This window comes from Rhinatrema bivittatum, chromosome 3 (genome assembly GCF_901001135.1).
Source record: "Rhinatrema bivittatum chromosome 3, aRhiBiv1.1, whole genome shotgun sequence".
NCBI classification, from domain to species: domain Eukaryota; kingdom Metazoa; phylum Chordata; class Amphibia; order Gymnophiona; family Rhinatrematidae; genus Rhinatrema; species Rhinatrema bivittatum.
The window spans coordinates 415,712,091-415,738,916 of record NC_042617.1 but is presented as its reverse complement, the minus strand read 5'-3'; the positions used below and the strand labels follow the sequence as shown (position 1 = coordinate 415,738,916).

Sequence of the window (26,826 nt, the reverse complement as noted above, 5' to 3'; positions counted from 1 at the left end):
CCTCAGAAATCTCTAATTATGCTCCTGGATTCCTATGTGGAGATATGCCTCGGTTAGGTCTAAAGAGGCCAAATACTCTCCCTTGTGGACGGTCGCAATGACTGACCTCAGCGTCTCCATCCGAAAACGCGCAACACGCAAGGCTCTGTTGACCTGTTTCCGGTCCAGGAATGGTCGGAACGTTTCTTCCTGTTTTGGAACCACGAAGTAAATTGAATGCAGACTGGTCTGACGCTCAGCAGGCGGAACTGGAACCACAGCTCCCAGCGCCTGTAATCGAGACGTCTGCGCAATCACCTGCTGCTTTGCAGGAGGACCGCAGGGTGACACAAGGAACATATCGCAGAGTGGACGAGCAAAATCCAAAACGTAACCATGACTTATAACATAGAGGACCCACTGATCCAATGTTATCTTGACCCATTCCTCCCGAAACAGGGACAGTCGACCCCCCGATTAGTGGAACAGAGGAATGGGTCGGCGTTTCTTCATTGCGAAGTCTTGTTGGGGGTAAAGTTATGCGAGGCCCCCCCCCCCCCAAACGCTGAGGCCCTCCTGCCATGAAAGGAATATGTCCATGCCTGTGGCCTCTGTGCGAAGGAAGCACCCCTCCCTGCACGGAACACATGTCTGTCACGAAAATGGCTTCTGAAGGCGCCGAAAGGACGAGACTGTCTGGGTTTGTCTTCAGGCAGCTTATAGACTTTGTCCCCCATGTCCTTAATGAGCTGCTCCAGCTCGTCCCCTAACAACCATTTCCCCTTAAAGGCTGTGGATGCTTCCTCCAAGTCCCTAAACGGGACTTGGAGGAAGCATCCACAGCCCAGTGATGAAGCCAGAGTGGCCACCTTGCGGATACTGCCAAGGACATAGTGTGTGCCTAAGTCCGAAGAAGATCATATAAGGCGTCTGCTATGTAGGTGACTGCAGTCTCCATGCGGTTAGCCTGCTCCGCCTCTTCCGGCGGGAGGTCCTGGGCCGTAAGTAATTGTTGGACCCAGCGAAGAGGGGCCCCCCTGCACGAGGCTACTACAGACTGCGGCCCGGACGCCTAGCACAGAAACTTAAAAAATGTGCTTCAATAAAATCTCCAGCTTCCGATCCTGAGGATCCTTAAGCGCTGTTCCTCCCGTCACAGGAATGGTAGTATGCTTAATTACGGCCATGACCGCCAAGTCCACCTTGGGAAGCTTTAAAGATTCAGTCGGCAGGGGGCTACAGCTTCTCCATAGCCCTGCTGACCCTTAATGAAGCCTCGGGAAAATCCCATTCCCTGGAGACAATCTGAAATTTAGGATGAAACAGGAAGGTTTGTGGGGGTCCCCTAAGCCCCACTAAAACAGAATCCCCCAGGGAAGTATCTACCTCCAGTTGGGGCGCTGGAATTTCTAGTTCCTTCAACACATGCTGAATTAAGGGATCCAGCTCATCTTTACTAAACAAGCGGAGGATCGGGGGGGGTCATCCCCCTCTACTGGCACATGCCCGTCCAAATCCCCCCCACCCCTCACATTCTGGACTAAAGGGTCTTGGGAGGGGTCCGATGGCTCCGTAACCTCAGGATCTATGGGTGGATGGGGACAACAAACCCCCGGCCTCCCCTGGTCCAGAGCAGACAGAAATCTTAGGGGGGAGAGGGGAACGAATCCTCCCAGCCAGCCTCGGCCTCTAAGAAGGCCTTATGCATCAATAATACAAACCGCGAAGAAAACGGGGCTGGCCTCTTTAAGACACCCCCCCACTCCCCCCGCAGGTCAGGGGGGGGGGGAAGGGGAACGAGGCGCCGCAAAATCACGATCGCGCTGCAGGCTTAGGGCCAGTGGAGAGGAAGGAGGGAATTCCCCTCCTTCCGACGCTGTTTTATCTATGCTCGGCGTGGGCAAGATGGCCGCCACTCCCTCTGAGTGGGGGTGGAGAGGTCTCTGCCCCTGAGTCGTCAGAACTCTCCGCAGCTCGCACAGCCGCGAGAAGGGAGACCCATGGGCAGAGCTCGGCTGCCGAGAGGGTCCCTCGCCCCCGGAAAGACATCGGGAGCAGAGACCCTCTCGGGAGAGCTGCGCCCCAGACTCCCCGCTGGCCGAAGAAAGCGGCATGGCAGCGCGGGAGCTCCTGCAAGAAAAGCGCGCGAAAACAATACAGTGCTGAAAGGATGGAAGAATCGTGCCGGGTGACAGGGCCACCCCCCTCTGGAGTCCCAGGACCCTAGATTGGCAGGCCGGGGCTGGGGAAGACTTCACCACAAGCCTGTCACCAACAGAACTTTTTTTTATATGCAGCGCTCACAACATAAACAGTCTCCCTGCTTCTCTTCACTGGCGAGCCCCCTTCAGAGGTGAGTACATCTCTGGTAAATACAGACAGGGAGGAGAGTGACCGGCCCACCGGTGAATGCTCCCCCTGGTCACTGAGGGAATAATTAGCTCCGGGAATCAGGCGTTACGACACTGCCCTGCCAAGCCTGCCATGAATCATACCCCGCACAGCGCGTGAAAAGAAAAAAGCGTAGCCCTAAAAAGAGAAAGAACTTGAACCAATCTGCCTTAGGCTATTCTAAATACTCCATAACTAAAAGAAATTGGTCTAGTCAAGGGTTACTGTACTGCCAAACCTGTACAATCAATCTTAAATTTTGAAAGGATCAGGACCGCAGGTTATGCCTCTCATTCTGCTGGAGTCAGAGAAATACTGAGGGATCGCAGGTGGCACACCAGTATATCTAGGGGGTGCTTTTCAGCTTCTGACTCCATCTGCTGGAGGGGAGGCATAACCCAGCAGTCTGGACTGATCCTGGTAAGTACAGGGAATGCTCGTAGTTTGGGCAATATAATTCCAGATCTACAAGCCCTAATGGTGGAGGTGGACTTGGACATTGTTACTGTCACAGAAACGTGGTTCACGGAATCTCATGACTGGGATACGGCCATACCGGGTTATAACTCCTTAAGGAAGGACAGAGGACAGAAAAAGGGGAGGAGTGGCTCTTTATGTCAAACACAATATCCAAGCATCTGAGCTGCAAGGAAGATGGGGCAGCCATTTTTATTGGAGTGGTTTATAGGCCTCCAAATCAAATGCAAGAACTTGACAGAGATCTGGTTGAAGACATCCAAAAGATGGGAAAGAAGGGAGAAGTGGTGATTGTTGGAGATTTTAATCTGCCGGATGTAGACTGGAGAATCCCTTCTGCAGAATCTAACAGTAGTAGAGAGACAGTGGATGCCCTGCAAGGGGCTCTGTTCAAACAAATGGTAATGGAACCCATGAAGGAGGGAACTAAACTTGATTTAGTGCTCACTACCGGAGATAATGTCTCTAATGTCCGGGTGGGTGCCCACCTCAGCACCAGTGATCAAACGATATGGTTTCATATCACAAATAGGATACAGAGAAGTTGCACGAAGACCTGAGTTTTGCAGTTCAAAAACACGGACTTTGTTGAAATGGGGAATTACCTGGAGGAAGAAATAGAAGGCTGGGAGAAACAGATGTGGAACAGTGGGCCAAACTAAAAGGAGCAATTACCAAGGCAACTAATCTATATGTTAGAAACGTAAAGAAAAGCAAGAGAAAAATGAAACCTATCTGGTTCTCAAAGGAGGTGGCTGATAAAATAAAAGCTAAAAGCACAGCGTTCAAGAAATATAAAGGATCCCAAATGGAGGATCACAAGGAAGAATATTTGGTGGAACTGAGGGAGACTAAGAAAGTAATCAAGAAAGCAAAAAGTCAAGCGGAAGAAAGGATTGCCAAAGAGGTAAAGCGAGGTGACAAAACGTTTTTCAGATACAGAGAAAGGAGTAAAGTCCAGAGAGGTATAGTGAAATTGAAAGGAGCAATGTGTGGAGAGAGACTAAGAAATGGCAGAAATATTAAATGAATACTTCAGTTCTGTGTTCACTAAAGAGGACCCTGGAGAAGGACCATCTCTAGTTAACAAGAAACTAGAGTGGAGTGGAGTAGATGAAACTCCGTTTACAGAAGAGAAGGTATGGGAAGAGCTAGGAAAACTGAAAGTGGACAAAGCCATGGGGCCTGATTAGGTTCATCCCAGGATACTGAGGGAGCTCAGAGATGCACTGGCGGGTCCACTGCATGACCTGTTCAATAGATCCCTAGAAAAAGGATTGGTGCCGAGTGATTGGAGAAGAGCGGTGGTGAGATTCAATGCCAAGAAGTGTAGAGTCATGCATATGTTAAATAGTTATACTTCTTATATAAAATATTATATTTCTTTATTTATTACCAGTTAAAATATTATCACTTTATTTAGCACTATGTTAAATTGTCAACCAGTTATACTGTTCCATATGTTATACGGTTCCATGTAAAGCTCCGCTATCTGTTGAGCAGTTCTTCGTTTTATGTAAACCGGAGTGATTTGTAGTCCCTACTAGAACTTCGGTATATAAAAATTAAAAGTAAATAAATAAATATTGGGTATGGAAATCCGAAAGAACTGTATTTGATGGGGGGTGAAGGGCTAATGTGCACAGAGCAGGAGAGAGACCTTGGGATGATAGTGTCTAACGATCTGAAGTCAATGAAAATGTGACAAGGCGACAGCTAAAGCCAAAAGAATGCTGGGCTGCATAGAGAGGAAGTGATGATCCCCTTGTAAAGGACCTTGGTGAGGCCTCACCTGGAGTACTGTGTTCAGTTCTGGAAACCGTATCTCCAAAGGGACAGACACAGGATGGAGGCGGTCCAGAGAAGGGTGACCAAAAAAGTGGATGGTCTTCATAAAAGGACTCGAGAGATTGAACCACCTAAACCTGTATAACTTGGAGGATATGAGGAGCAGGAGTGAAAGCAGGAGTGAAAGGTTTTAATGATCCATAGTCAAACCTTTTCCGCTGGGTGGGGAAAAAAAAATAAAATCTGTAGAACTAGGGGTCTTGATTTGAAACTCCAGGGAGGAAGACTCAGAACCAATGTCAAGAAGTATTTCTTCACAGAGAGGGTGGTGGAAGCCTGGAATTCCCTTCTGGAGGAAGTGATGAAGACAAACTGTGAAGAATTTCAAAGTGGCATGGCTTAAACATTGTGGATCCATAAAGGCTAGAGGATGGGAATGAAGAGAAGAGCCATGGGGGTGGCTTCCTGGAATGGTGGCTACTACCTGGTGATTACTACCCTTACTCTATAAGCCTTCACACGGTTAATGCAACTCCAACATTGCTCTCTGCTTCAACGGCAAGGGGTGGGGGGAAAAAAAAAAAAAGAGGATTTACATTCAGACAACATCCAACAAGGCATTGATCTGTGCAGTCTGGGTAAACAAGTATCTAAGTAACTTGCTTGATGCGGCAGTTACTACCCTTAACCATTAAGCCTTATGCTTCATCTTGGATGCAACTCCAACATTACTCTCTGCATCAACGGCAGGGGGTGGCAGGAAACTCGAATCAAACAGTTACCAACTGTTAGGGCCCTAAACTTGGTGGTCGTGAAACAGATAAGTATTGGAAAGTGTGGGAGCTTATGGGCAGACTGGATGGGCTGATTGGTCTTTTTCTGTCATTTCTATATGTTAGATAGGCATATAAGTTTCCATATTTAACACCCAGTTCTCCTTTCCACCTAGGCCTTACCACTTAGCATTGTAATTGAAATAGCCACCAAAATTAAAAGAAATAGCAGTGGCCTAATAGTTACAGTAGCAGGCTGAAAATAAGAGAAAACAGGGTTCAAATCCAACTTCCAAAACTAACATTCCTTGTGACCTTGGGCAAATCACTATCTTCTGTTGCCTCAGGTACCCAAATTGTAAGCTCTTAGGGGGAAGGGCATATTGTACCTGAATTAATAATTCTACAAGCTGCCTGGAACATTATTTTGAAGGGAAGGGTAAAAATTCAAAATTTTAATTTTGTTATGTAATGGGGCTAGGCCCCAAGGTCCTTATTGGAAAGTACCTATGCAAACTGACAGCATCAACCCAGTAGTTTTGGGGATATGTAGGCGGTTTGTTATTTTGGGAAGGTGTAGCACACTGCCCTGCTGCAGCCTATTATGATTCTATGTCATACTTACTTTACCTGTTGTGTCTCATCTTAGTGAGAATAGGCTTTGTGCCAATCTGCAATCTTCCAACCCTGTTTCTACCACTGCCCTTTCTATCTTAAACATTCCTATATTCTGGCAAAATATCTGTTTTTACCACTTAAGCTGGTAGGCTATCCCAGGCTTTTTACCATCCTCTCAGTAAAGTAATATTTTAAAGTTTCCTTGAAACCATCCTCAACATGATGGTATGAGAGCTAGGGAAAAAAAAAAAAAAAAAGTGTCCGTTCCCAAGAAGTGTATCTTCTGGTGCCTATGGGATTTTGCCACTGGCTCTCTGTCCCAATGGACTCACCCAATGCCTGTTCTGATCCACTCACCCCTCCTCAACCAGCAAACAAAATGTGGCCCAACATATTGCCCTCCTGTCTCTTTTCTAGTGATTATAGTTCAAAGTTCTGAGATCTAATCAGCAGCACCAGAAATGAGATGCTACTTAGGTTCCTCCTGCTGGCTGGTGGGAACAGTATTTGCATCCATCCTGTTGCCTAAATTTTAGAGATTACTACAAGATCTGGACCACACCTGCTTAGGTTTACACTCAAGCATCACATAACTGATATTCTGAAAGTGTTCTGGACATTATGATTCAGTACTCAAGGCAACAGAATAATGCTTACATAAAAGCAGGATCCCCATTTCAAAACAAAAAAAAAATTGTGGTTCTATCAGTTTTACCTGAAGACAGCAGTTACCCATACCAAAACCCATGGCATCCATATATATATGATCTGGTTTGGCTGCTTTTCCTCCGTCGCCATTACTACTAGGAAATTTCTCTATAAATGGAGATGGTGTATTCACGTCTTTAAATACTGCAAGAGAAAAAAAAAAAAAGCTCCATCCAAATTAAAGGATCCAACAAATTTATTACTAGTTTGACAAGGATAGCATCCCCCCTTCCTCCACCCATATCAAGAATAGAAATTTAACTCACTTGGTGCATTTATTGCTACTTTCTCTCCTCTTCTGTGTCGAATATTTCTGGTTAAGGTACTAGAATACAAAAACAATGTGCTTAGCTCAAATTATCTTCTTGCTTGATGTGTATTCTGACTTCTCCATTAACGTTTGCTCTTTAATATGGTATAGAAAGCCCAGATATGATTAGCAGTTAATGGCTCTTTGGTCCACCCAGGTTGTCCATTTATGCCTGTCCTTTGGTCTCAAGTCTATACATCTGTGATCTCACTATATATGCTAAGGTTCTTTTGTATGTCCCATACATGCTTGAATTCTACCACTGTTTTGCTACCATCTCCACTAAATGCACTGAAGTCTGTTTCAGGTGTCCATGCCCTTCCCAGTGAAAAAAGTATTAACATTCTCTTGGAACTTCCTCCCCTTCAGTTTCCCACAAGGATCCTTTTGACCTCAAGTATTTCATTCTAAGGAAAATGCTACCTTTTGAAAACCGTTAGACACTTGAATATTTGTATCATATCTCCCCTTTCCTTAAGAGTACATTTTTACTTCCTTCACACTATTTGTGGCTTAAAGTGGAGACCAAGTACTGTCTTAATGGATCCTGACCAGAGATGTGTATATAGGTAATATTGCAGGTCACAGATGAATATCAAGTATCTTTCGTGTTTGGTGCTAGGTTCTTTCCCTCCAAACGTTATGTATAATTGTTATATAATTGTTTTTCTCTATTTGTTCTTGTTATGTATTTTATAAGTCTGCTGTATATCACCTAGAGCCCTAAGATGGGCGATTAACAAAATCATTTTGAAAAGATCCAAATAAATTATTTTTTTCTATGGGTAGTTACTCTACCAATCATCCTATTTCTTATTCTTTCATTTATCTAGTCCCTTGGCAGGGTGGCTTACCTGTAAACAGGAGCTCTCAGAGAACAGCAGGATGACAGACCTCACACATGGGTGACACTAGATGGAGCACAATCTGGAACTTTGATCTCAAAGATTCTAGAGCTTTCAAATATGCCCTACTGAGCATGTGCAGCTGTAGTTATCACCCTGCCCCCACCCCCCTGGCAGAGTCCCTTAGTCCATGATATAGCTAATACATAGAGAAACCAACTCCAAGGGGAGGTTTGACATCCTACTGTCCTCAGAACATGTTACAAGTAAGTAACTCTGCTTTCTCTGAGGACAAACAGGATGGTAGTCCTCACACATGGGTGACTCCTAAGCTATAGGCTGCCTGCACAGGACTCAGCAGGGTACCCCAAAGTCCTGAAGGCACCACCCTCTCTCTCATTTGCCTGTGAGAGAGTCAACCCAAAAACTGGCCTAGGCAGGAAAAAAGTTGGGTTCTACAAAAGAAAAGCAAAGAATAAACAGACAAATACTGATGCATAGAAGAGGTGCCTAAGGCAGGGGTGTGATGCAAAGTCTGGTGAGAAGCAAACTTTGCTTCATGGGATAATTACAAATCAGGTTTTGGATAAGCAAACCCTGACAAGAAAAGTAGATCTACATCAGGGGTGGGCAATTCCAGTCCTTGAAGGCCACAAACCTGTCGAGGTTTTAGGATATCCTAATGAATATGCATGACAGATTTGTATACAACTGAGGCAGAGTGCATGCATCTCTCTCTCATACATATTAGTTAGGGATATCCTGAAAACCAGACTGGTTTGTGGCCCTCGAGGATCAGAACTGCCCACCCCTGATCTAGATCCTCCTGGATACAGGAAAAGGCCTAGAGATTCAACCAAGAGAAGAACTCTTGGACAAAGACTGCACAGTTTCTTCCAGTGTCACAAGACAACTGAAAAATCAACTGGGGCCAGAAAGCCTTCCAGAAAAACTGCAGGCCACTAGCATCAGAAGGACAGAATGCATTTGCAGTAGCACGCCCAATGATTGGCTGATAGGCAAAACGGGCAGAAAAACCCAAGCAACATTTGTAAGCAGCAGCAACAGCAGCCGGGAGTCAAGAGTGCCAGGGGATGAAAGGCAAGCCCTGAAATGAGATCGCTAGCCCAAAACTCACCCATACTCAGCCCGACAAGGATAAGCCTATCCAACCTGTCATCAGGATAGCTCAGGTGAGTAGGGAGGCACTTTGGTCAGTGAAATATGAAAAGCTAAAAGGCAATACTTGCCAAAAAAAAAAAACCAAACAAAAACACAAACCAAACAAAAAAAAAAAACCACACCAACCAGGGGAAAGGGCAGCTACACCCTAATATATGAGTGCCCTAGCTTTCCCCCCCCCCCGCCAACATTTTGAACAGAAAATCAAAGAAGCAAAGAACACAAGGAGGCAGACCCTGGGGGCTGCAGGGATAAAAGTCACAAGGCTGTATTTATCAACCCAAACAACTCACTGCTGATTCCAGTAGAGTCGCCCCCCCCCCCCCCCCAAGGTAGAACTCTCAGATTTATAGGAAAAGCAGAAACAGAGAGTGAACCTCCTGGGGAAGAAATCCAAGAGACAGAAAATAGGGATGCTGCAAGTGCAAACCCATGTACAAACAGGATTTCTTTACAGATCAGACAATCCAGGGGTACTAGGACAGGGTCGGTTTGATCTCGGAAAAAACTTCCCAACAACTTGGCCTAGGTATCAATATCCCAGGCCATGATTACATATACTTTCCCCAAGTAATGTGTAACAATGGTTACATGAACCAGGACCCTCCCTGCCCACAGACAGGGTTAACCCTAAGGGGGGGTGGGTGTAATAGCTCTCAAATTGCCACAAGTAGAGTAGTATCTCTGTTGCAGGGTCCCTCATCCCCTAACTCACACAGCTAAGGATATAGTGAGATTGAACGGCATACCTGGCCCATGTAAATGGACCATAAGAACAAGATATACTGGGTCAGACCAAGGGTCCATCAAGCCCAGCATCCTGTTTCCAACAGTGGCCAATCCAGGCCATAAGAACCTGGCAAGTACCCAAACCAGAACCCTTCTCACTGAGGTAGGGTCCCACATGCAAGAATGACTGGCAAGAGTGGTCATTTGCGAAACCGCACATTGTATCCAGCAGGTATCAAAAAGGTGATTCCTGCACAAAAGAAACCCCTAATCTTCACCAGGGAGCTTCAGACAAGGGGGAGAACCTGGGTACGACAGGAGACTGAATTTGGAATAACTCCCTTAAGTAGACCTGCTGCACCTTATGATGACCTAGAAAAGAGTCAACGGGGGCCACTCCTTGTAGGGATGGACAACTGGGCATCCAAGGAGAAATTCATAAGGGTCACCTCTGGAAACCCAGTCATGTGTCCCTTTTCTGAAGGGTCAGAAAAGCAACAGAAATCAGGGCCTCCCGATCCCAAAACACCTTCCTACTCTCCAAGAGAGATTGGATTACCTTTGCTGATCACGGAGATTCATAAGAGACCAAATCTGCCATCATCCTGTCAAACGGGGTAGGCTACCACACTAGTCCATAGACCAACAAGAACAGTCAACTACCACTGCTTCAGTCCCCCCAACACTCGTAGGTCCTGACTTGCAAGGAAGAACACAGATTCAAAAGAATCTAGGCTCCAGCTTGGCAACAGACCTGCAAGGGTCAGAAACCCAGAGGCTTCTCCCCTAAGGGGATTCAATGTAATCTAACATGGGAAGTTGAAAGACATACACCTCTTCTATGGAAGGGAAAGACTCCCTATACTCCCCTTCTGGTATCCACACCCTTAGTGGTTCAACCAAGAACGCAGTCTTAGGTCAGTCTTGTGACTGTGGCGTACAACCTGTTGTGCTCACCACCAGGGAAACACATACACCCCATACTAGAGGGTAACTGGAGCCCTTTGCTTTAAAAAATGTGATGACCCGTATTCATGCAGCAGTATTTAAAGGCTTTTATATACCGATGTACATGTACTGGTACACATCACGTCTGTTTACATAGAACCAAAGTTGGAAATTACATCGAACAAGAGGTTACAAATAACAGGGCAAATAACAGGGCTAACTTGTAAGATTATAGAAAAGGTGAGAACGATTTAAAATTATTACAAAAAAACACATAGTAAATAACAGTCAAGCTCGGATTAACGAAAGCCTTAAGCTAGGGTGCATATTTTAGTCCAATTAACTGGCGAAATTATGGTTACGGCATCATATATCTGGCGTGGAGTAAGAAAAGCGTGAATCGGAGACCTTTAAGTGAATGCCTTTGTGAAAAGCCAAGTTTTGAGCTTCTTTTTGAACGTTCGACAACAAGTTTCTAGACGAAGGTCCGTGGGGAGAGTATTCCAGTGAGAGGGGCTGGCAGTCGAGAATGCTCGTTTCTTGAGCAGTGACTTGGCTGGAGGTGCATATAAGGTGCCCCCATCAGTGAATGTGCCCCATCAGTACCCCATCTTGTGAATGGCGGTACACATCTGCACCCCTTTGCAGTGCTCATGGGTAGAATCCCACAGCACATCAGGGACCAAGCACCACCTGTTAGAGGTGGTGGCTGCACACTGCCTGCAATCACTCCCAAGACTATGTGATAGTGTCCTCAGTAGGGTTCCATCGTACCCAAAGGTGCAAAATAAACGAGGAAGTGGATATCTTGACACGATGACTGCAGGCCAGTTATCCTCTGGCATGGCTGTGCACAGCCCCAACAGAGGATACCGCCCGCCAGCACCTAGGGCACTTGGAGGAGTAGACAACACCTGCCATACCTAACCACACATGAAGCACTAACTCCTAATGGAGTCAGCATGTACAGTGTGATGACAGCACCCCCCAGTGCCACTGGGGTTCAGATTATGGCCGTCCATGGTGGCGGGCAGCATTGCCTCCATGGTACCCAACACTCGAAGAGGCTAATCACAGCCCTTGAATTGGGGTTGGGAATGGTTCACCACCCTGTCACATAACAGCAGAAGGGAAAGCCATGGTAATTGACATTGCTCATGGTGCAATACAGCATCAGACAGTGTCCACCAATGCCCACAGTGGCAATGGTGCCCCCAGTGCCAGTAGTGCCCTCTGCGCTCACCATTGATGGATCACTTCAATGGTATTAATGATGCCATGCCCAGGGCTCTGATGGTACTTGACTGCACCACAAGCACCAAGCATGCAGCACCATTGATGGCACCTGCAGATAATGACAGACTGGCAGCACCCATGGTGTACACAATGCCCAAAGGTGCTAATGACAAACTCTGCAGGTCAAAAATGTCAGAGGGTTGATTGTACCGATTGAAACTGGTGCCTGAAGGAGTCTATAGTCTGATGGTACCAATGATGCCCACAGTGCCCAAAGCTGGAGGCCCTGCTGCACTGATGTGCCACTGGATGCCCCACAGAAATGACATGCTGCCTCAGTGCCCAAAGAAACTGATGATGGTTGACATTCAACTGTTCCCCTCAGCTCAGAAATGTGCCTGAGGAAGTTGATGCTTTGTATGCAACTGTGTCCATGCCAGTGCCCATGGCAGATAGCATAGACAGCAACTCTGGCACCCGGCAGCACCAATGGTGCTCAAAGCCCCACAGGGGCCTCCAATGCCTTGTGACCCCAGCACATTTGGTGCTGTACAGCAACTCCAGATACCCGAGAGCATCTGTGCCTTCGGCAAGTGACAGTCTTACGTCATCAATGGCACACCCAGATGCCCCTCCTGGACACCAAGGGGGCTAGTCAGTGCCTTGAGGGCACCAGGCCTTGGGACACCCTGGATGCCTTGATTGATGGCAACCTTGGCACTCAACAGCACTGCAGCCGCCCCAGGTCTGAAGCCCTTATAGGCCAAAGGCTTCCATGGTGCTCAAGAGCTCTCAGAACTCCCACACCCCCAGAGGTTGAAAACAGAGGGTGACCAGGTGTTCAATGGTGATCCCGGTGCCCTCTGCCAGAGATGGTGCTCCACATAGTTGACAGCAGCCACAAACCGCATCACTTGCAAACAAGCCCGATAGTCTCCATGGCACAGAGTGTGGCTCTGATGGTGTCGAAGGTGACCATGGCTCTCTATGGCAGTCCTAAAGAAGCAACCAAATTCCTGGTTGCTACATCAAAAACTTTGTAAGCAGAACAGATGAACTACTCACATTCCTTTATTGTTCAATGGAATTGCCCCTGCTCTGGATCCAACAGTTCTCCTCAAAGAATTTAGCTTTTGTGTATATTTGTGAAAATATTGCACAGTCTAGAGCTGGAGGGCTGCAATCCAGGCACTTTACATAGATCCCTGAAAGACACTTCCTCAGAAGTGTCCAAATGCTTTTGGCTCAATCCCAGAAGGCATCTTGATGTGATAACGAGTGCATTTAGAACATTTCAATTTGATTCCACCACCAAGGAGTGCTACAGCAGCTGGACCATACCAAACTATGAAGAGGCCTGGACTATTTTAGATCCAGTTTCCAGGCCACTAGAAGGCACCATATCAGAGTATGCCACATACTCATCTGCAAGTCCTTGAGATGTTTGTAAACCAGGACAGCTGCAGAGTATGTTGGAGATCAAAGGAAGTGAAGCCAGAAAACATGTTCTTAGATCCTTTATCTCCCTAACATAAGAAGTTGCCATGCTGGGTCAGACCAAGGGTCCATCAAGTCCAGCATCCTGTTTCCAACAGAGACCAAACCAGGCCACAAGAACCTGGCAAATACCCAAACACTAAGAAGATCCCATGCTACTGTTGCCAATAATAGCAGAGGCAATTCCCTAAGTCAACTTGATTAATAGCAGTTAATGGACTTCGCCAAGAACTTATCCAAACCTTTTTTTAAACCCAGCTACACTAACCACATCCTCTGGCAACAAATTCCAGAGCTTAATTGTGCGCTGAGTGATACATTTTCTTAAATGAGGTACTTGCTAACTTTATGGAGTGCCCCCTAGTCCTATTATTTGAAAGTGTAAATAACAGATTCACATCTACTCATTCAAGACCTCATTATTTTAAAGACATCTATCATATCCCCCCCTCAGCCATCTCTTCTCCAAGCTTAACAGCCCTATCCTCTTCAGCCTTTCCTCATAGGGGAGCTGGTTCCATCCCATTTATCATTTTGGTTACCTTTCTCTGTACCTTCTCCATTGCAACTATATCTTTTTTGAGATGTGGCGACCAGAATTATACATAGTATTCATTGATGGACAGTGTCTTTTCCAGATTATCCAAGAACTTGGGAGTAGCAGAGTTTCTCTGAAGGTGAGGTATGCTGAGGAAAGTCCAAAAGGAAATCTTAAGGAATCCTTGTGGAATCTTCCTCTTCTCCCAACCACATGGGAACATTAAGCCATGACCCCTAAAGATGAGAGTGACTGAGGATTATGATATCTCCAGTAGTCTAAAGGGGGAGATGTCTGGTAGAACTTTGGCATGAATTAATCCCATTTCTTCCCTTCCAATTCATGAAAAGACTCTCCTGGAGAAAATTCTACTACCTCATGCCAAGGATTTAGTGCCAACGCTGGAAGCTCTTGAGAAGAGGTACACACCAGTGTGGGACTTTAGCTGGCCCCATTAAGTAGGAAAATTTACTCCATCTTGGACAGAAAAAGTTCTAATCTCCTTGTCTGGTCTTCAGGGCTTAAGGAGGCAAATAAATTCTTCACTAGCTAAGATAAATGGGCTCCCATTGGTTGTAGGTTTCTCTGTTTTAGGCTTTTCCATACTCTTTTTGTAGAATTTTTAAAAAGTTCTGTTTGTGGGACTTTCGAGGCAGCAGTAGAAAACTGAAGCAACAAGGCAGTAAGCTGCAGCACTAAGATTAAAAAAAAACAACAAAACAAAAATACAAAAATAACCCCCCCCCAAACCTAATTGAGAGAGAGCGAGATGTTCGTGTGATAGCTTGAACAAAAACGCCCGAGAGGCTCAAGAGGCAGAGCATTCATATGGGAACTCCCACATATGCTCAACATCTTTACTGAGCTTCGAGAGCTGGGTCCATATCAGCACCAGACGACATCACCTATGTATCATGGCTAATTCATGCTTGCTCGTCGACCAAGAACATGATACCTAAAGGCTACATAGATGCACCAATCTTGAATATACAAATTCTGATGAAGTTTGACCCAAAAAAAGGTTCAGAAATTATAGAAATAGCTTGCTTTATAATTTATGAAGGACTAAGAAAGAACTGGACTGTTGATAAAACTATGGTTTATGAAACATTTGATGTTGTATATGAATGCACCTTTTTGTATCTTTTTTTTCCCCCACTTGTAGTGCTTTTCCTTACCACTAGTTTTCTGATTTATGAAGGACTACAGTGCATGCAGTCCTCATCTCCAGAAAATATAGCATCTAGATTTTTAGAGAAAGCAGAAGTTCCAGGTGAAAAGCTCCTTAGCCCAATTTATATCTGTCAAACTCTTAACATCTATAATTTGAAAGGTGAACCTCAAACTGAAATATAATTTGATGTAATCCTGGAGGCTATGAGAGGCCTGAAACCACTGACCTTATATTAAATTAGACCAATTTTATGTGACATCTCACAGAAATAGGGTTACCATGTATCTCCATGTCTGTAGTGAGAAAGACTTTTCACCCACTACACATACGACATTTCAGTTTTTAAATACTGCAAGTCCACATATGCAATTACATGTACAATGAGGACTTGTCAGCCCCTCCATAGAAGCAGAGCTTATGTTAACCTTACATAGGAACAACTTGTTCATGTGCTGTCATTAGACCAATTGCCTGGTTTAGAATCTTTGACCTTTGTCTTTCTGGGAAAGACAACGGGTAAAGTGTTCTACTATAGGAAATTTTCCTGGGAAAAAAAAAAAAACTGTCCCATAAGACCTTCAATGGGTGTTAGATGGAACAAAAGTAACAAGTCTCTGACCTTAAGGCTGTCATACCTCTAAAGCTCTTCCCAGTGTATTTCACATCAGAGGTGGAAACAAACCCCTTGCCAGAAGCAATATATTTGCAACCATGTGTGCAGACATTAACTGGCCACTGCACCTCTAACTGCCAAGTCATGTACATTGAATGAAGCATGCCAGTTTTAGAACCCTCAAGGTTCTCTAAAGGAGATAGCTTCTTGAAAGCTGGGTTGTGCATTCAGATGATACACCGGTTTTGCCCTCCAGAGATAGTTCAAAGGATACAAACCCCACTGTGGCTACATCTGGTCAGAGCTGGAGCAGAACCCATAGTATAAGCAAGGGAGTGCACCCATGAATGAGAAGGCTGATCAACTACATCAATATGGAAATAATTATACTGAGCATGTAGTAGAAAAGGTTAAAATCCATGGTTTCAAAGCTAAGCATGCATTACAATGGAGCTAAGACCAGAAAACTCCTTTATATGTATTGGTGTATGCTAGTTCCTATCCACCATGGAACTGGTTAACGCGTGACATCTCACTATATAACAGAAGCTAGTCAGGTCATGCATAAGAAATTTGCATTGATTCAGTTTCCTGGTATCCAGATAGGGACATTTGGATTGACACAGGAGACAAGGGTCTTGACTGACATGATGCAAAAGGCTCATTACAAGGTATATATATTGCATTTCTAAGTTGAAGTAGTTTCACAAGCTCTACTATTACCTTACCTTATAAGCCAGTGGCTCTCAACCCAGTCCTTGGGACATACCTAGCCTGTCAGATTTTCAGAATATTCATAATAAGTATGCCTGAGATTCTGCAAAATGCAACTGCTCGTTTGATATCTGGTAAAAGTAGGTAACACCATATCACTCTGGTCCTAATGGAGCTTCACTGGCTGATTGTGTACCATTGGATTATCTTTAAAAATAAACAATGGTCTGCAAACTAGCCCAAGGACTCGCTTCCTTGGGCTAATGCTCTGTTGAGAGTTTATAGCACAACAGGATCACTTAGATCATCCTCCTCGACAGCCCCTCATGAAGGCAGGCCTGGCTGGCTGAAATCATAAAGTCTGCTTTTTTGGTGGCAGCTCCTAATATTTGGAACTCTGAGGCATTACATTGACAAAGGATTCAAAGGTTTTTAGATCAATGTTAAAAACTTATCTAGTCAAACAAGCCTTTGATTAAGTACTCTAATAGGGATTTATATTGAGGTTTTTCTGATTTCAGGATTATGGATTTTGTTTTCTGTATTGTAGCCTGATTTGGTTTGTTTTCATTCTGTTTCTTTGTAAATCATTTAGGAATTACCATAGTAAGCAATTAAATAAATAAATGCACTGTTTCAGAGATCTGCATACAATGGAGGCAGAGTGTACAAATCTCTCATGCATATTCACTGTGGATATCCTGAAAACATGACTGGCTGGGTATGTTCCAAGGATTGAGTTGAGAACCCCTGCAATAAGCTATTCTATAGCAACTTGTGGGAAGGGTGTGGGATGGGGAGAAAGGTGGAAGAGATCCTTATACTTAGCCAGTTTCATATTTGGTTCCTCTTTGTCTCAAAGGGTGGTGGTGGTGTCAGCTTGTATATCAAAAAGGTTTAGGGAGTATTTTTAGCCTCAGTCCGCTACCGAAGAGAAGCTTATCAGACTGTACTGTGTGTGTATTGCAGTTGCAGATTTAATGTGGGTCCGAAAAATGAAAAAAAAAACCTTAAACAAACCTTGAATGGCTGGACCTAAGTTTGGCCAAAGTTTGATAGGGAGTTTTGTTCTTGGGGAACATTAGTCTCTTCAGGTTTTTGAGAATAGAAGTGCTGTCAGGGAGCACAGGAGGGGACAAAGGCTGGTGATTTCCCTTGCAACGCAAGAAGATGTTAACAAAGGCTAAATAGAACGATTTCTACTTGTTTTAAGACTTAAATTACTTAAGAGTGTGCACTCCTCACTACTAGTTCAAGCCTCATGCGAGGAGAGTGGAGATTGCTTCTGTAGGAAAACCCACCAACTCTTTTCTTGGGTCTGTCTTTACAATTTTCTGAGTCAGCACTGGACTGGAACTAACTGACATTCATAAGCTGCACAGATCCTGTGATAGGCCCTGACCATTTGAAGTGGCATCATTAAACAAATTCAAAACCTAGACAATCTGACTTAATCAGAGGGCCAACTTGAATCTGTACTAAAAGCGGTTCTTCCAAGTTGTAACCCTGTTCAATGCCACCTCACTCATGAAATAAACAGATTCAAAACAATATTTTAAGAAAAAAAAAAGTGCCGGTAACCAAAATAATTTTACTTTATGTACTTTGGCCAGAGTTAGAGACCTGTGAAACAGCTGACTTATACCTGTCAAACAAATGTAACTTAACTGAAAACTCCCTCAACCACCAAAATTTTATCCAAGGGCTTGATTTTCTAAGGTTTTGCTTCCATTTTAGTAATTGTGGCTCTGTTCCTTCTCAATCAGGTACAAAAAAATCATCAAGTTCCAAAAAAAACCCCCCAAAATACCCACCACTTATGGAAAATTCCAAAACTTGGGAGATTGATGTCTGATCCAACATGCAAAGTATCATTCAACCTAGAAATGTCATAACACCCCTGCAGGGTTAATCTCCATATCTACTTGTGTCCTGCAGAGCACTGCCCAGGCTTGCCTGCACTTGTTCCTACACTGGCTGTCTTCCACTTGCCCTGGACAAGTCCCCACTCCACAGCCACATGTGCACATACCATCAGTTTTGTCTCTCTACCTTTTGTTCACGAGATATGTGCGCACCGCCGAAACAAATGGCCCAATGAATGCACATCCCTAATAAGTTGTGAAATAAACAAACATGTGGCAAGTCCCAAGCTGAGAGTTGCAGCATAGCATTTACTTCAAGTAACCCGGGCTCCTCCGTGGAGAGCTGACTAGGTGGGAATGAGATTTTACAAAACTGCTTGGCCAAATTTACTGTTGTCCTCAGAGTCTGCCCAGTTGTGGGACATAAAAGTGTGTGTACTGACTACCATACTGCAAGTACATCACGGGGATGGGCAATTGAAGAGACCATAGCTCTCACTTGAGCTTTTACAGAGTCTGATTTTTAGGCCTGAACAAGTGTAGCAATGATTAATACAGTCCACTATTCTGTTGGATAAGGTATGCGCAAGCAAGAGGCACGCAGTGTCTAATAGAATCATAAGAAGCAAAAGGTTAGGCAGCCTGACTATTTGGCAGAGTCTTCTTTATAGTAAGCTAAAGCTAGTTTTCAATCCAGTGTATGAAGGGATTTCTCACTCATGTACAAGTGGTCTTGGGGAAAACAGTTTGGCAACAATATGAAAATCTGAGGCAATCTTCAGTAGACACGTTGGATGAGTAAAGATACTACTCTGTCATGGAAGAACAGAGAACCAGGGCTTGAAGTTTGCTAGCTCTTCTTGCAAAGGTTATCACTACAAGAAACAGAACTTTCCATGTCAAGAATTTGAGTGAAGCAGATTCCAATGGCTGTTTCATAAGCTGGGTAAGTACTACAGGGTGGCCCATGGAAAGGTAGCCCACCTTCAATATCAGTGCCACACAGGCAGGTTACATTTTCATGGGCCACCCTGTACACTCAGATCCCATGGATTCGGAGGCTTGATCTGCCGTAAACCTTTCATGAATCTCAATACCAAACAGGTGGGTTAAGATGAGTCCATCAACGGCAATATAAGGGGAATGGAACAGCACCCCTATGAGGAAAGGCTAAAGAGGACTTTTCAGCTTTGAGAAAAGGCAGCTGAGGGGGGATATGATAGAGGTGTTTAAAATCATGAGGTCTAGAACGGGTAGATGTGAATCTGTTATTTACTCTTTCGGATAATAGACTAGGGGGCACTCGAAGTTAGCACCTGACACATTTAAAACTAAAATCGGAGAAAGTTCTTTTTCACTCAATGCACAATTAAACTCTAATTTGTTTCCAGGGGGATGTGGTTAGTGCAGTTAGTATAGCTGTGTTTAAAAAAGGATTGGATAAGTTCTTGGAGGAGAAGTCCATTACCTGCTATTAAGTTGACTTAGAAAATAGCCACTACTATTACTAGCAATGGTAAAATGGAATAGACTTAGTTTTTGGGTACTTGCCAGGTTCTTATGGCCTGGATTGGCCACTGTTGGAAACAGGATGCTGGGTTTGATGGAGCAACCCTTGGTCTGACCCAGTGTGGCATGTTCTTATGTAATATAATACGCTGCCTTGGCACTCACAGAAGAGTAGCAAGGCTGGATTGAAAAATAATAGTTAAACAAGCAATTGCTTAGTCTCACAAGAGAATGGATCTTTTGATGGCACCATGTGGTGAATTGTTTCCATTTGGTAGATTGAAGACAGTCTCAGCCAGGAAGCAATCTCCCTGGGTAAGGCATGCTTGGCAACTACTGAACAACCTCCAAGCCGGATACAGGGATAAAAATTTGTGATGGAACAGACTGCCATATTGCGATAATGCAGGGTCTGCCCCCAGCGGACTTGGAAGCCTGTTTGTCAAATGTACGAGGATATGGATACATCTCTGTGCCATGTTGGTGCTAAGAGAATCAGCTGAGCTTTGTCAGAGCATTTTCTGGACCATCCTAGCAATCAAAGAGATTGGTGGAAAAGCATATATGACTTGTTCTGATTGAGTAGAAAGGCATTCTGAGCTAATCTGAATTTGCTGGGTAGAATCGAGCAGAATTTCTCTAGTGTCTTGTTCTGCTCCATTGTGAACAGATCTACTGCTGGTAGGCCCCATAATTCTAATAGAGTTTGCAGTTGATTGCCAAAGAGAACATTCATGCAGATGAAACACCCTGCTGAGGTGATCTGCTACTGTGCTGGATAGCCCTGGGAGATAAGTGGATTGAAGGGTGACATAAAACTTGCTTGCCCAGGGGTAAATTAGATAGTCTCCCCCCTGGGTATGCTCCAGGGTTCAACGTGACAGATGATGTGATATTGAAGCTACTGGTGCAGATTCCTATTACATTGAGTTTTTGGTGCACTGGAAAGATGATTTCTTTGAAGGCACTAATTAACTTCACTTAGATGCCATTGAAGATGGCAGTGTTGAGCAGGACTATGTCAGATGCATTGATGCAATTAGGTACAGCAACATCAGAGCAACCCTGGTGCCGCCTGTTCTGGCAGTGGGAGTTGAGACATGTATGGACACATTGTGCTCTGAAGAGAGGGAAAGCACCCCATGCTGATGGGGGCCTTTGGAGGTGCTTGCATCGTGAATGCACTGAGCATCAAATCACACTTTAGCTTGACTGATGCATCGCATGTCATACCTCGCTGGTTCTCTGTGCATTGTAGATCGGAGTCTACACGGTGTGTGTTATCACCACTGCATTGTATACCCATGCTTCCTAGTACATCTTGTGTTTCTTTGGCGCTGAAGGCTTCATGGAGTGATGGTGCTTCATTTTAGATTAAGACCATTCTCTACTACTTGACCCAGAGGTTTTGGCCCGATTCGCTGACTGGGGAGTCTTAGAGAAGAGCTTCAGTTTAATTCTTTACTGGAGGAAGCAGATGAAACTTCATTGCAAGTCTAGGAATAACTGCTGCCCAAAAAGGACTTCCACAGCTCCTCAATTCTGTGGGCCCTGGACCATTGTGAGGAAACATCCATGGACAGGCATAATTTTCCTGTCATAATCTGGGCAGAAGTAAATGTGACATAGATCATGCCAATCTATGAGGGACATGATCTTACTGCATATGCAGATCTTAAACCCACTCATGGTTCCACACTTTTTGCCCAACATAGCTGAGGATGGAGTGAATCAAAATCTTCTAGCTTTTATTTTCCCCAGGCAGCACTGAAAACTGCTGTTGTGGGTGCTGCCGTGGCAGTAAGCTAACAAAAAAATGAAAAGAGTACACATCCATGCTGTGCTATGACAAAAAATGACTGAGGTGGCTAGAGAAGAAATGTCCATGCAGGAATCCCACACATGCTTAGTAGAGCTTAAAGCTCTACTAAGTTAGGAAAGATGGGGCCATTCAGTGTCATTGGATGACATCACCCACATGTTATGGCTAATTTAGCTTACTTATTAATGGAATCAGTCTCATCCGGCATCTTCAACATCTATATGGCATCAATGTGTTACCTACTGGTTGATCTCTGTGCAGGATATCAGTTGTATGCGGACCACAACCAGGTTTTATTCAGGTATGTGCTTCATGGTCTGAAACCTCAGATATATTTTCTGCCTTTCTGCTGTTAGAAGATGGCCCTCTTACAAGAGATTACTTAACCTTTCCAAAACTGAAATATCCTTGCTGTAGTTACACGATGTTAGGTTCCATATCAGGAAAAAGATCTAGGCATCATAGTGGATAATTTGAAATAGTCGGCTCAGTGAGCTGCAGCAGTCAAAAAAGCAAACAATGTTAGGCATTATTAGGAAGGGTGAATAAAACGGAAAATGTCATAATGCCTCTGTATTGCTCCATGGTGAGACCGCACCTTGAATACTGTGTACAATTCTGGTCGCCGCATCTCAAAGATATAATTGCGATGGAGGTGGTACAGAGAAGGGCAACCAAAATGATAGGGAGCTGTTCCATCCCCTTTATGAGGAAAGGCTGAAGAGGTTAGGGCTGTTCAGCTTGGAGAAGAGACGGCTGAGAGGGGATATGATAGAGGTGTTTAAAATCATGAAAGGTCCTGAACAAGTACTTGTGAATCAGTTATTCACACTTTTGGATAATAGAAGAACTAGGGGGCACTCCATGAAGTTAGCAAGTAGCACATTTAAGACTAATCGGAGAAAAGTTTCACTCAATGCACAATTAAGCGCTGGAATTTATTGCCAGAGGATGTGGTTAGTGTAGCTGGGTTAAAAAAGGTTTGGATAAGTTCTTGGAGGAGAAGTCCATTAACTGCTATTAATCAAGTTGACTTAGGGAATGGCCTCTGCTATTACTGGCATCAGTAACATGGGATCTTCTTGGTGTTTGGGTACTTGCCAGGTTGTGTCCTGGTTTAACCTCTGTTGGAAACCGGATGCTGGGCATAATGGACTCTTGGTCTGACCCAACATGGCAATTTCTTATGTTCTCTGTGATGCCCTGACATTGTTCGATGTCCTGTTTTTTTTTTGTGTTGAAGATCTCAACTTCTGTAAAGGACAGAAGTTTGGGTGCAATGTTGACAACCCTACTTTTCAATCCCACATTAAATTGTTAGAGCTAGTTTTTTCAAGCTCTGGTTGCTCAGGGGTCTAAAACCTCTTTTAGATCCTATAATTTCAGAACTGTGGTGCAGGCAATGATACTTCCTTTACTGGACTACTGCACGTCAATTTGGACCTTCCAGCCTACGTGGTTAGATCCCTTCAGATTTTGCAGAACACCACAGCGTGGCTGATTTCTGGAAGATAATACATCATTCCCGTGTTAATTGACATGCATTGGTTTCCCATGCAGTGGCATGTAAAAGTCACCCTTCTTGTCCATAAACATTTGGCATCTCACTGGAGTCTGTGGGCAAATGCCATATTTTGGATCTATAATCCTATACATTTGTTGTGTTTCTCTCAATGTGGCTTACTGGATGCCCCGTTGATACAGCAGGTATTGCTTGCCATGACTAGAGAAAGCACGCTTTTTTTTTGTTTCTGCTCTGGAACTATGGAACCTGATGCCTGAAGGCCTTTATCTTCTTTCCTGTATGAAAACGTTTAAAAGCAGAGGAAGGGCGGGGTAGACAGCTCACATATGGGGAAAATACAACAAAAACAATGTGTGGCAAACAATATACTGGTCAATAAACATTAACAGAAAATATTTATTTATAAATACACACATCAGTTGTAAATGATTCCAGACAAAATTCAAACATTATATATAAACAAGGACCCCAACACGGCTGTGTCAGGGGGGGACCACACCTTCCACAAATCTATAATTACAAAAGACAATTAAGATATTGAGCAGGTAGGCAAGCACATAAGGAAAATATATATAAATAACTTAATGATGGTTTAGAAAAGATTTTAAACAAACAAAATGGCATTCCTCTTTTCTGGTGCATTTTCCTGGTTACCCCTCCCCATTAGCCTTTTTATATATTTTTTTCTTCTTTTTTCCATATTTGCTTGCCTACCTGCTCAATATCCTAATTTTGATTTGTTTTTATCTCAATGATTTCTTAAATGCCAATTATCTCTAGCTGTGACAAAGTAAAAAGGAAAGCCAGATTGCAACTAGGATCCTCTGGTATTGCACCAGGAATTAAACTGGGCAAATTAGGTGGGCCATAAAGTCCTGATTCACTAAACTTTATACTATTTTGCCTCCATCAATTCCAATGGAAGGCTCTTCATGTACCATCCTTTCCACGAAGAGATAGGTCCTTTTATGCTTTTGTATCTCATGTAATGATTACTGAATCAAGAACTGAAAAAAATACCTGCTGCTTGTGAACTATTTACACCTTCGAGTTGATTATACCTTGCCTATTCCTGCTCTAAGGAGATATTTTATATATTAAAAAAATCCCTTAGAACAGGAATAGTGAAAAATCAAACAGGCAAACATATGAACTTGTGTTCTCAAATACAATTAAACCAAAGCGTCATATTCTGTATTTATTTTTTTTAATACACAGCTTAAATGTTAGATAGCAAAGTTTTAGTGTAAATCTCAACATGTGTAGTTGAAACATTACAACTACTCCCTTTATTAAAAAAAAACAAACCAAAAGCTTGATCTAAATTTACTCATGCTAAAAGACACATTAAAAGTCCCCTATAATCCCCAAAACCAAACACACTTACCTAAACCTAGGATGTCCATTTATTGCTTCATCTGGAAAAAAGAGAGATTTTGAAGCACCTCTCTCTACTGGTGTGGGTAGACACTCAGGAAGTGTGAATCCAGCGCATCCTAATCTACAAAGAGATTTTAAAAAAAAAGTATGGAAACTGACTCAGCATAGCTCAGTTCTAATGTAACTTTTAGTGATACTAGTCATGTAGTCATGTCACATTGCTACATTTCCAAGTTATGAGGTCAATGTTTAAAAGACATGTAAAATGGACAACTTCTCAAATACAGTTATCTGGCTTTATGTAGCCAGATATAGCTGGTTAGGTTTCAGAGTTATTTGAATATCACCACTTGCATTCAAAGTGAATATCTAACTGGCTATATTTGAAGAGTATAGCTGGTTAAGTGGTAATCAAGTAAAAATACATAACCTACCAGGCTTTCTTGCCCTATCCCTCAAGCTCTCCCCAAAGATTATGACATTTAATGGCAATGGGGCAAATCACTGCCCCTCCCCCTGGTTTGTCAAAAAAAGCTTACCTCTACCCCCTTCTAGCTGTTTCCCCTCTAGGCCACTGGGATTGTGGTACACAACGAGTGATATTTTATGCTGAGGTATTAAACTGATGCATGAATATGAAATATTCCATGTGAGGTTCCAAAGAGTTAATGGAGCAAAGTACCAGTTGAAAAACAAAAACTAGTTTGATCCTTTAGATTAATCTGATACCATCTGGAGTTAGACAACTTTTACCTTAATGTTAACTCATGCAAGGAACTATGGCTAGGTAATAACTTAATATATTTGCCTCTCTCATGCAACATATTAAATGGTGGAGAATGTAAGCATGAGGAATTCATACAGAAAAGAGCAAGTTTTCTCAAAAGAAAATGAAAAGCATTGAGAATTGGAAATATTGATGTTCAGTTTGTCTTAAGGTTGAGAATTTTCCTGAAGAATACAGTAATTTAAAGTTCATTCACTTAAACTCAATTAATCAGGATATTAGAATTACTGTATTTTGCTACATCACTGTGCAGATTTCACCATTGGTACCAGTAATAACAAAATCACTTCATACCTGTCCCTGAAACTCTTGCTTTTGTCTGATCTCCATTTTCATTCATCTGCCAGTCTGTCATAGTGAATCTATGGTCTTTGGGCCTTAGAAGAACTGAAACTTGGTAAACTTGTATTTAAGTACCTCTCCTACTCTACCAGGATGGTATTTTTATCCTAAAACAGCTTTTGTCTATGAGGAGATCTCTCTGTAATTACACTTGAGCAAGAGTAGTTTGATATGTGTTTCTCTTCCCAGCTTCTCTGAATCTTCACTGAATTCCTTTTCGCTCAAACACCTCTTCTGCCTTAAAAAAAAAAATGTATTTCTACTACAAAGTCCAGGGAGGCTCTCTCCCTGTACCAAAGTGTGGATCAACAATTTTTCAAGCCAAAGCCATGTTCTGGCATTGATTCCTCAGTAAATTCTAAGGATGCTTCATTTCTACATAGTATTCTAGGTATGACTAATCCCACTTTGCTTAAACAATGTATAGTGTCCTTCGGACCAATTCTCTGGATTAACCAAGTGGCTCATATTACATGTGCATCTGATGTTAAAAAGAAATTTGAGTACTAGGTGTTCTTCAGAGGGGGGGGGGGGGGGGGGGGGAAATCAAACTAAGATTAATGTAATCCACTTGAAAGAAACTAAAGTAAAATGCAGAACTTAGTGAGGCGTTAACTATCAAAAGGTATACAGGAACAAAGTTTCTAATTACACACAATCATTTATGCTACCAATCTAAATCTTTAAAAGAGCAGATGCAAGTGCAGGCAGCACAAGACAAACACATGCAATCTCAGGTACAAGCCAATCAAGCACCAGAGTTAAAACATCTAAAGAATTAACCCTCCAGGCAGCTGAGCCTGAGCGAGGAGGGAACCCATCCGGTGAGACGCGAGAAAAGAACTTGAATTTCCCGCTCCGTTTGACGTCATCTGAGGGGACACAGCGCCTACAAAATCAGCGCTTTACGGCGCACCGCAGCCGCCGGCGCGCGGCTTTGTCTGGAGCAGGACGGACAGGGTGGTTACTCCTCACAAATCTTGGCTGCCACAGAGGCTCTGAAGGTCGCAGTTGTTTAGTACATTGGCGTCTCCTGCAATAATTGATTTAGAATCTTTATGCCTCCTAAACGTAAG

At 43.6% G+C, this 26,826-nt stretch overlaps 1 protein-coding gene across 1 annotated transcript in view; it reads right to left on the bottom strand.

Moving 5' to 3' along the window:
* Window positions 1–26,826, bottom strand: part of GCLC (glutamate-cysteine ligase catalytic subunit) — a 189,302-nt gene that overhangs the window by 105,851 nt on the left and 56,625 nt on the right. The window contains exons 4-6 of the mRNA XM_029595713.1: window positions 24,629–24,742; window positions 7,001–7,059; window positions 6,742–6,878 (exon numbers count right to left, since the gene is read on the bottom strand). Of these exons, the coding sequence (XP_029451573.1) occupies window positions 6,742–6,878; window positions 7,001–7,059; window positions 24,629–24,742 (310 nt within the window). The remainder of the gene's footprint in view (window positions 1–6,741; window positions 6,879–7,000; window positions 7,060–24,628; window positions 24,743–26,826) is intronic.